Raw genomic sequence first — 11460 nt, 5'->3', positions numbered from 1 at the left:
TCTTTGAAGGGCAAATGTGCAGTCTTTTGCATTTTTTGTGATAGTTTCTTGAATACAATACAAATATTTTTCATTCAGTACAGTATTTAGGAACAGCTATGTGATGCCCATCAGGTTAAAATCTTGCTTCCCCAAAATTAGCCCTGTCTTGATGAAAATACATTTATGACAGTTGTATGGTTCATAAAAAGGTTTTATAAGCATGTGATGAAAGTGAGAAATTGAAGTTAAACACTCAGACTGATGCCTCAAAGCATTTCTGCCTGAATCAAGTAGGCTTTGAATGTTCCTGACATACAGAAGAGAACAGGTCATTTGGTCTTTTCAAAGCATAACAGTCAGTCTCAGACACCTGTCTTGGCTTGTCATTGAGCATAAATCTTTACAGCTTCCTTTAAATGTGATAAGGAACATCCAGACAGCGTCTGGGACCCTACAGAAATGTACAGATCCTGTTCTTGGGTTGCCAGAGCAGTTTGAATTGGCCCGAGGCCACTAACTTTAACAGAACAGCTCCGCATATTGCTTTCCAGATGGAAATTTGAGACTTTTAAGGAAGTGCTACTATAATGAGTTTACAGTTTGCAATGACCCCTGATGCTGTCAGAAATGGGAAAAGCTATGTCAGGAATGGAAGAGGATTAAAGATGACATTTAAATTTTAGTGGCTGGGAGGAGTAAACTATTACAAGTCAGGAGTCAATGGTATAACTGGTTTCTAATGTGAACCTATCCTGTTTGAGACTGATCTTTTCCATTCTTCACATAAAATAAGACAGCAGAGATATAAGAGAAAAAGCAGGTTTCATTTTGACTGATTTGTGAGGCAGCAGCTTAAACGCATAGGAATTCCATCCATTATACACTGGAAGCATGTGTGTATGCACACACACACACACACACACACACACACACACACACACACACACACACACACACACACACACACACAACCCAAAACCACATCTTTTGCATCAATTGTTGCTTCATTTTCTTCAACAACAGACCACATATTTGTCCATAACTCTTTTGCTTATATATATATATATATATATATATATATATATATATATACATATATAATATATATACATTTTATTGAACATGTTCGAGTATGTATTTTCTCTCTGTCCACAGGACATGACTGCCAGCCAGTATGTGTCCTTTCAGACATTTTTAGTAAAACAAATGGCTTACATTCACAGTCCAGTACATATGCCATGTGGAGGAAAATCACGTGCCATATGGGTTCAGTCTGTTTGTTCTCTGGCAGTATGCTTGAAGGACTGCTTTTACCAGGTCTGCATCTATCAGTCTGTCAACATGTCTTTCCATTACTCACTGAAACTACCAGCTCTAACTGATGTCACACTCTGTCCTTCTCTATCTAAATAGAAGCCAAAATACAGGAAATAAACAGTGAATTAAAGAAAACATTTAGGTAATGCTCCTGAAATGATCTGAAAGGATTGTTTTCAATTGTCAAAAACATCATAAAATAAGTCCCAGTCTATAAAAAACTAGGGCAAAATTTAAAAAAAAACAAAAAACTTTTAAAACAAAATAATTGATTCAAAATCAAGATTTATATCCAAAAATATGCAAAACATGCATCTTGGTAAGTACAGAATGATTTGTAGTGACAAGTCTGTCTCAGGATGAAGAAACACAGATCATCATCACATCTGTGCTCAGTAGTGTATGTGCATATGTTTGGGATAGGGTGTCTTCCAGAGTAAACCTGTATACAATCATAAGGGAAGCAGAAAATTTCAGTGTGTGTTTGAGATCTTTCTGAAATCTATATCAACCTGATCTCACAGCAGTAGTGGAACCAGACATGGCCTCTAGTGGCTCGGGCAAGAGCTTGAAAGAAAGACATACTGGCAGAGACCAACTGAAAAAGAAAATGAATAGTCTGAGGACAGCCATCATTGTGCCACTGCTTTTCAACACCAAAGAGGGAGGAAGAAAGGGAGAGGAAAAAATAAAGGAGACAGAAAATGATGTGGGAAGAAGAGAGACAGGAGAAAACATGCCCACAGACAGACATGAACATCACACAGGGGTCCGCTGCTGTGTCTGCAGGATTGAGGCACAGCAGACATGAGTGTAAATAAACCACATCAGAGAAAGTTGAGCAAGATTGTCTGATAGTGTTCAGGATGTAGAACCCAGCATTTCCTCTTCTGTACAAAGACAAGGAAGCAGGATGTGTGTGGAAGATAAAAATGAAAAACATAATAAGTTATAGGCTTCCTTTAATTATATTATAGCATCTTTGGGGACGATATGACAACACTTCAGTGGTACCGATAGTTGAACTGATTGCCGTTCATTTTATAGTTGTCATTTGTTGCTGAAAATCCATTTATGACAATTAGGGCCAAGAAAAAAACACCCTCCTCCAGAGGTTAGGAGTAACAAGGAAATTAATAATGACTGTTGTGTAAGATTTTCAAGTGTGTGAGCAAACACAGGCTGTCAGACAGTATAAACAGGAAGGGTGCGCTTGACCTTCTGCGGGAGATGCTTGGTTCAGGCTTTAGGACCTGATTTGATACGACACAAGGAGAGTTGGAAGGAGTTGTTATGTCATTATCCATTCACAGCAGTTTTTCGTCCTTGTTCATAGGTGTAATTTCAGCAGGAAATGTTGTGCAGCCCCGTGACTAGTTTTACCTCTAGACAGCCAAGACTGAGGATTAGGTTTGTTTGTCTACTGTTTGTGTGGGAATAGAAGTATGGGTGGCTGGAGTAATGACGGTCACGTGAGTAGAGATAATAATACACATGAGTAGTGATAATAATAACAATTCTAACAGTAATCAACATCACTTACAGTAAAATTTACAGTAAACATTTACTTCCACTGTGAAAGGCAATGCTGCACACCCTCCCTCCAACGAAATCGTCTCTGCCAACCCACTATGCCTGCAGCTGCAAAATCAAGTCGATGTGTGTCTGATGTGAACACATATAAAGTGAGAGAGACGCTACATCAGCTCAGGACATTTGCTTTTGTTTTTTGTAGGATCATTCAATAAGTCTGCAAATATACAGAGCAGTTTTAATAGGTGCATTTGTCTCTCAAACTAATTATCTAATTACTAATCCAGTGTAGAGATGACACCCATCTCTCCCTCCCTCAGAGATGTCCTCCCAAATGAATGACTGTCACTGGAAAGTGAGAAAAATGCTTCCATGCCTTTCAGAAAAGCTAACTTAGCATGGAGTTTGAGCCTTTTGACCAACAGCCTCACAGAAATCGGGCCAGAGGGGCAGGAAGCATTTGTCTGGACACTGTTGGACACAAGATAAATGATTTATCACATCACATCTTGAATCAAAACAAACCAGCTGAAAAGCTACTGCTGTTTTCATCAGTAAGAAAATATTTGAATGATTAAAATGCAGCTTGTCATTTAAAAGCAAATAGAAGATATATGAGACTTCATGTTCAGTGGAGGGCAGCTGTGTTCTTGGGATTTGTGATATTGTTTCCCATGTGTACACAACTCAGAGCAACAAATGGTTGCTTACATTTTGGCACAGAATTTGATATTTGATACCAGCAATATGAGTTTACAAAACCCCCAAATTCTGTCCAGGACATTTCCAAACAAATCAATGGAAATCAAAAAGGTGCCGGCTGATCATGCATATACTGTAAAACCACACAGAGGATTGCTTGGAAACAGATACCATAATGTTATTCCGGGTAAAGCATGAAAGAGCACATCTCAGCAAAAGAGGAAACATTCTGATACTTCTACGAGTTTACTTATGCATGCGCGCTTGTGCTTGTAAACCCAGACTTAATCTTGCCAAAGCTGTTTTTATGTGCAAAATGTGTACTTGCTTGGCTCAGGGTCCTGTGGCCTACTTTTCTCCTCTCATGCTCACCAGGGAACAGTTTAATTCCTGCACTGAATCCACTTCAGAAACCAGATCAAGACCTTTGCAAGCATGAATACCAAAAAACAAATCTCAAGCTGTCTGCAGGAAATCCAGAAAATCTCTTAGATCTATTGTTGCCCTCTGGTGGTAGAAAATAATCTTGCAATGAGCGGTTTGGCTGGATCACTGAGAGAGAGATTTAATTACAGTACAAGGTTCAAAAATAAGGTTCAAGATTTAAATACCGTAGGGGGTATAATACAAAATGCAACATATAAGTACAATGTGGTGTTCCACAAAAGTTTATGTGAATTTCTATTAGCTTTACTTATTTTCTTTTCAAATCTATTCATTGAATGTTCACGGGTCCAGCTGGAGCACACAAGATACCATCCAACCCTAATAATTAACACAAATTAATTTTCTACTCATCATCTGTCTGTCAGGACTATGAATACCCCAACAATCCCCAATCCACGCAGCACCAGAAGAATGACCGGTGTCCACCGCCGCCCCAGATGTTGCCAGAGAGGGCCTGTGAGGTGCCAGGGTGCCGCTCAGACTCAGAGTGTGAGCGCCATAAACGCTGCTGCTATAACGGTTGCATCTATGCCTGCCTGGAGTCTGTCCAACCACCGCCAGGTCAGAAGCAAACAGATGATTAAGTGGGATTTCATTTCATATTCTTCTGATCTTAAATAACATTTAAAGTATGACGCTCTTCACTCTTTTTTTTCTGAAGAGCACTAGCTATGACTCTAAAACTAAGTAAAGTAAGTCAAGATTTTCTGTAGACTTCTGCATTAGTAAGCGTGCAATGTGAGTTTGTGTGTGTTCCGAACAGTGTTGGACTGGCTGGTGCAGCCCAAGCCTCGGTGGTTGGGGGGCAATGGCTGGCTGTTAGATGGTCCAGAGGAAGTTCTCCAAGGTGAGAAGAGTCCCTGAGCTCAGAAACAATATTTGTAGCTCGAGCTGATCAGCTCATGATGTTTACTGAACTTAAAATTCTGTCGCTGAAGTCATTAAACTAAAATGTGAAAACCACCCAGGCTTTCTGCAAACAAAAAGGGTTTCATTGGCCATAATTTTACTATCCTGTATGTATTTTTTGATCATGGGCTGCAAAGACTTCAGAGATCTTAACTCCAGTTGTTAAATTTATATTCTGCAGCCATCAAACTATGAAATGCTCCATGAGCATTGACCACTTTTTCATCCTGCCCCAGCAGAATCAAACAAAATAGATCAACAAAGTCATCCTGGAGTATTTCATGTCTGTTATTCTTCTGATTCAAATTATGTTTTATACCAACTAGCTGAGGCCTGCAGCACAACTGAGGATGGGGACGAACCACTTCACTGTCCCACCGGCTATGAGTGCCACATCATCAACCCAGGGAACCCTGCTGCTGGCATCCCAAATCGGGGGCAGTGCATAAAGCAACGTGGCAACTCCGGTATGGCTTGAATATTTGATCTAGCTTTGACTCCAGATATTTAACACGCATCATCTCCCGTTTAATTGTTACTTCGCAGACAATTTCCTCTTTGTCTGATTTACCGGAACTTTGCAAAGCTGATTCTATTGTAAAGTCCTGGGAAGAAAGACAAGATGACAGGTTCTATTAATAACAAACTTGGTGTGGCCTGATTTGTATTGGAGATTTATATGCTGTTATCTGCGTCCTTTATAAACGAACTAAACTTATTCAACTCTAAGGCTGAGTCTGTTAGCAGAAATATTTACATTATATAAATATAATGTTCCATTGAATTGACTTTAATGTGCATTGTGTACAATGTAGAGAAGAAAAATTCCAATTTGACCATGCTTTTTACAGATGGACGCGGTCTAAGGCACAAATACTTCAAGGACTACAAGGACTATTTAGGTGAGTAAACAAAAAGGAAACCTGTTATTGAATCTGAAATAACCCCAGTCTCACATGATAATGTTTTTTATTGACAGGTACCGGTTCTAACAATGCAGTGGGCTATGAAAAGCATCATCACAAGCACCTTGGATGAAGTATGTATCCGGTCATGTTGAACAGTCACAGAAAGACCGTTTAGATAAAGTCTTCAGATGTTTTTCATTGCTCTATCTGCTCTCAGATCAACCTGACCTCAGCTACAACCATAACACAACCTCTGACATCTCCCCATTCCTGTCTGATCCGCTCTCATCACACCTGGACCAGGATCAGATCTGACCTTTTTCGTGTTTCTTACCAGTGCTACAGCTGCTGCTCTTCCTGCCTCACTCATGTTAAGTCCTTTGGGAAATGAGTGTGGTGTACCTGTAGTGCCCAGCCAAAGAAATAAGTGCTTTGTGTTCCTGTGTCTGTGAAAGGGTGGAGAAAAGGCTGTTGGTGAAGAAGAGGTGAGGGGAGCAGGGGGTACACTTAAGTTGCTCATCATGTCTCCAAAGGAAGTGAGGAGTCATCTTTGTTTCATTTCTTCACAATACAGTCCCCCAAACTTGTTGTTGTTCTCACAGCCAAAATCAAGATAATGTGGCTGTAACTCGTTCTGTTTCTTCTATTCACACAAGGTGGATCAGTTGTACTGATGTGAAATCTGGAAAAATCTCATTGAGGAGTAGGACATTTCCCAGCAGTAGTGGTGGTATACTTTTAATCAAATCCAAATGTGGTTTAATATTCTAATTTAAGATGCAATTAAATAACAAAGACCACATGAGTGTGTTCAGTGTGTCAGTTTCAAAGGATTTGCAAAATTAGTTCCAGCCAACATATGCTGGCCGTGACTTCACACAGTTCATTCAATTGAATGATTTGAGAGAGATGTACATTTAAACAGATTTTAAGTGCTGTACTTAAAATAAGCCTACAGAGGGAGAAACATTCATACTAAAAAGCATAAAAACAGCAGGATTATTCAAATATTTCATCATTTTCAATAGTCATTCTGCATAATTTCTAAATAACCCAGCATGTCTGTTAAACCCTGGTATGAACATGAAAACAGAAAGGACATTTGCAGTGGATATTTAATGAAAATGTCTTTTTTGTTCATCTTTAACTGTTCTTTTTAATTTATCTCTGTTATCCGTTCGAATGGTGCTCACATTCATTGCTGCCTTTAAAAACAAAACAATAGGTTGAATAATAAGCTGATGGTGTTGAACTAGCTTGAATGTTGTTTTCTGTCTGGTGCTGCACAGTGTCTTGTTTATTCTAAATAAACTACATTGTTGACATTGTGTGAGTTATTTAGGATTCCTGATCAAGTTGATTTAACAATGATGATAACATGACATGCAGTGGATGTTGATTCCAGTGCATCTTTTACATTTTTATTCAACAGTATTGATAGACTAAACAAAAACATGCCGTTGTTTCTTTGGTTGACATTTTATTGGGGGGAGGTTGTTGGACCCAGGACGACTTGATTAAATTTTGAAGTTGATTCAAGTAAAGATTGAGATTCTGGATCACTTTCAATACAACTAGACAACTGGATTGTTTTTTAACCAAAAACAATGAAACCTCATGGAATCTTTCAGTTTCCGGAGTTTTAAAACGTATATACAGTTATATTGGGTCCGCTTTGTTGGGGGGGGGGGTCATCGCCCCCAGTTTTTACATCCTTAGCTCTGCTGAATGAATTATGAATTTTATCCTGGGGGGGGGGGGTAGAGGCTAAACCAAGCTTTAAGCCACTGAGGTATTCCACCGCATTTACGTGAATGATACGCTGATTCTCTTCTTAGTAATCCAAACTCTGACATGACATTTTATGCTTGATTACTGTTTTATTGTCATTAAAACATCTTTTTGGACAACTCCTTAATTGCTGCATCCAATAATTAGGTATGACAAACATGCAGATTTTCTCTTTAGTTTCCCAGTCCTGCCTCACAACAGCCTTAGACAGATGGTCTGCATAAGTGGCAACATTAATGGGCTCTCCACTCCTGGCACTAACAGCAATCACTGATGAGCAGGTGTTTGTCGAAAACCAACAAAGCTTAGAATACATGATGGGGAAAAAAATAATCAAGCTTATGAAATGATCAAAGAGATCCAATATCCTAGCTCATTTGGGGAGAATACTGTATTTAGTTTACTTAGTTTCAATTTCAGTAGCCTGTCTTATAAAATTCTCAAACATAGAAGTTCTACAGAATATTCAGCTGCATCGAGAAAAATCAAAACTTTATCAGTTACAAGTATTAAACATGTGACAAATCAGCTTAAATTTACTTCCTAACTCTGACTTCAACTGTATTCATCTAAAACATATTTTAATTTACTGTAAAGGGTAGCATCCCAGGTTGAACAACAACCAGGAAAACGCTTTTTAACGTCACATGACCTGCAGTGGGCCCATGCGGAAAATGTATAGCCCAGTGGGTGTCTGTCTCTCCTTTTGTCTAGTCTGGTGCGCGAACACGCACCTGAACACCCGCTTAGAAAGACGCGCCTGTGTGTGTGTGTGTGCGGGGGGGGGGGGGGGTAAAACTGTCAGAGCGCTGTGTGGCGGGTTCAGTGGCGCTCATGTGTTCTGGTGGGTGTCGTGTGTGACCGCTTCATCATCGTCACCGTTTTATTATGAACAAGTCGTCAGAGAAAAGGTCAGTATCATTTTCTCCTCAGTCTGTGGACATGAGATATATTCAGTTAGGTGTAATTAATATACGTTGCATGTATTTGTTCATTTATTGATTTAGAATTTCTCAATTAGGCAGTTCATTAGGGGGGGTTGGGGGTTTGCACCGGCGACAAAAAAATCTGACTGACATGACACTTCTATAAAAACGAGTGTGTTGGATATGAGAGATATATGTGCCCAGAAGGTGTCACTGTAGTTTATGCAAAGGTCTCCTTAGAAGTTTGAACTCACCAATGTGTTTTTAATACACTTATAAAAAGGCAGTCTTTATTTATTTATTTATTTAATCCTCTACCGGCCTGCACATTGATATCTTTAAAGATGAATTTCTGTTTTCTTTGGGCAGAAATGGTTCCAAAAATAAGATGGATAAGATGTTAAAGGAGAGGAAGGGCACCTTTCCACTGCTGATAAAGGTAAGGGACAGACTTTCATTCTCAGCTAGATGACACTGTAGTGTGTGCCATCTTCAAAAAAAAAAAAAAGTTAAATATGTCTAATTTGAATTTTTATTTTCTTTTTAAAAATACAAGGATTATTCCCTGAGAACCTGAGGAAACAAATGATCTTGAATGAAAATATGACCTCTTTGGCCGATGATGCAATGTGTTAGGTGAATATTACACTTCTTGGATGAATGCTTTCTCTTGTCAATCAGACTCCTTCAGTATATCAGTTATAGGAGTGGCTTTTTGTTTTGTTTTGTTTTGATTTAGTTGCATACCCTTTTTTTGCATCTCTATGCAACCTTCAGCAGCTGCTAATCTGCATTCCATTATTAAATGTTGTTTCACTGATTGTGTGCATTCAGCTGAAGTGATTTACTAGGGAGCAGACTCTGCCTCGTGATGTTGTTATCCTGCGTGTCTGATACAGGTGACCTTTTCCTTCATGTTAATTTTAGTAGAGCACAACTATCCAACCTTGCATTATTATAATGCCACAGTGTAGATCTAATATATTTTGCACCAGTTTAACTCATCATTTCCTCAGACTGAAAAGAATCAGAACTTTCAGCATTCATATAATGACCAAGTCACGCAGTGGTAGAATAACTCTACTTTTCTCCTACTGCCTTGATGTGAAATTTATAGATGACTTTTTAAAGTCTCATGTGTCATTGTTAAGCTATTCCTGGGCCCAGGGTTTACTCTGGTTCTATTTAGATCAGAGACATTTTAATGAGGAAATACTGTAGATGAATAGAACCAAAGACAATGTAGATAATATCTGTTTCAGTTAATAGAAAATAATGAATGTGCCCGTTTTTGTCTGTGTGTGTGGAGGTGTGTGAAAGACAAAAGTAATGGGGAGTTAAATGACAACCAGAATGGATAGTCACAGCAATTATCATGGCCATTGTCAGTAAAATACAGACTGCAAACCCAATACGGTGCTGTTATTTGCTTTGATCAGATCATTAACATGAATGGAAAATTTAAGAGACTTTTGTCTTAGGCAATGTTTGAAGCCTTTGGGGCTTACTCTGTGAGTGGACTTAAAGCTCAGGGAGTCAGTTTGAAAGATTTTCTCTTTGTCTTTGTAAATATATCAGTGAAGATGTGAATAAGATGTAGGGAGCTGCTCCTAGCCGCTGCCGCATACATCCCCCCCCCTCTAAAAACTGTAGCGGATAATATATATTAAGCATTTTAGTTTGCAATTATGAGATAATATTACTCACTACTCAAACCCACTTTTAGAATTCAACCTTCCTTTTGTATCACACAGTGCTATCAGATCATTCTAAAAAAACACTGAGTTATTTTTGATGATTTATGAATAAACGCTAATCTTGAAACTTTCTTTTGAAGTTCTTTCAAATAACAGGAAACCGGTTTGTGAGTCAGAATTGAACTATTTTCTCTTCAGTTCATTTTCACATTATAATCTCTATGAATCCATCGGCTATCTTGTGTCCTTCCCAGTTTGACAAACCACAGTTTACTGTCTTCAACAAACAAAGATTTTTATTTTCCAGTGATATAAATCAACAAAAAAAAACTTTGTCTAAGAAAGTAGGATGAAGAGAATGGATAGAGCTTTTCAATACAAACAGGATATCGACATGAAAATAATTATAGCAGGTCATATATGATGATTACATTTTGTGAGAAATTCAATGATACTTCAACAGGGAGATTTTTTTTCTTGGCAGAGATCAATCTTTCCTGAACAGCAGAGAGATACATCCCATCCGTGAGACCAGTCATGCGCCGATAGTGGTGGTGATGGTAGGAGGTGGGGGCTGCTACTGACTCTTCCAAACCACTAGGCCTGATTAACGATGCATCTCCTGAATCTGTACAGCTTAGGCAGTAGTAGAGAGGTGGTGCAGAGAGAAGCATTTTATAATGATATTTTAATCCTTTTAATTTCCCTTAGTCCATTTTTATACCCTCTTTATCCATTGTTTTACTGTATGTACTGTATTTATTAACTGTATTTATGGAGTCTACTTGATTTTGTAATTTCAAAGCATGTATATACTGTTTTGCCATCCCCGCTATACCTATAAAGCACTTTGGGTAAACTTTGTGCTTTTAAACGTTTTATACATATTAGATGACTTCATTTGACTTGACTTATGACTACGCAAGCATTAGAGAAGTAAATGACAGGATAGTATGAGAAGTAAACTACATGTCTAAGTGCACAAATACTGTAATTGTCTTCATTACTTTCAGTAGAATTTCATAAACACATTACACTCTATTAGATCATGACCTTGATTATTTTTTGAGCACTTGATGACCTGCAGGAGGGTATTGTTTACCAGGAGAGACCAATGCACCTGGCCCAGCCTTCACCACTGTGGAAGACGGAGTATGCCTCCCATTATTCTGATGAACCCTGTCCCTGATAGGGTTTCTCTTCACAGCTTTTGTCCCTTGCTGACACCGGACCCCCAAATTAAGCCAG

At 38.6% G+C, this 11460-nt stretch overlaps 2 protein-coding genes across 3 annotated transcripts in view; both read left to right on the top strand.

The window, feature by feature from the left end:
* wfdc1 (WAP four-disulfide core domain 1) overlaps positions 1 to 7121 on the top strand; it is a 9215-nt gene extending 2094 nt beyond the window's left edge. Inside the window, exons 2-7 of the mRNA XM_068312782.1 lie at positions 4347 to 4542; positions 4745 to 4828; positions 5217 to 5357; positions 5742 to 5792; positions 5870 to 5929; positions 6016 to 7121. Coding sequence (XP_068168883.1) covers positions 4347 to 4542; positions 4745 to 4828; positions 5217 to 5357; positions 5742 to 5792; positions 5870 to 5928 — 531 coding nt within the window. The 3' untranslated portion in view covers position 5929; positions 6016 to 7121. The remainder of the gene's footprint in view (positions 1 to 4346; positions 4543 to 4744; positions 4829 to 5216; positions 5358 to 5741; positions 5793 to 5869; positions 5930 to 6015) is intronic.
* The window catches only part of dyrk4 (dual-specificity tyrosine-(Y)-phosphorylation regulated kinase 4), a 25710-nt gene continuing 20457 nt past the window's right edge, over positions 6208 to 11460 (top strand). Inside the window, exons 1-3 of one of the 2 annotated variants that reach the window (XM_068312779.1) lie at positions 6208 to 6334; positions 6455 to 6525; positions 8885 to 8954. In XM_068312779.1, the coding sequence (XP_068168880.1) occupies positions 8904 to 8954 (51 nt within the window). In that variant the 5' untranslated portion in view covers positions 6208 to 6334; positions 6455 to 6525; positions 8885 to 8903. Of the gene's footprint in view, positions 6335 to 6454; positions 6526 to 8884; positions 8955 to 9071; positions 9152 to 11460 lie in introns of those variants that run through there. The other variant, XM_068312781.1, reaches the window with a different exon arrangement.

This window comes from Antennarius striatus, chromosome 4 (assembly GCF_040054535.1).
Source record: "Antennarius striatus isolate MH-2024 chromosome 4, ASM4005453v1, whole genome shotgun sequence".
Lineage (NCBI taxonomy): Eukaryota > Metazoa > Chordata > Actinopteri > Lophiiformes > Antennariidae > Antennarius > Antennarius striatus.
The sequence above is the reverse complement of the archived record's forward strand: the minus strand, read 5'-3'. Positions and strand labels throughout refer to the sequence as shown.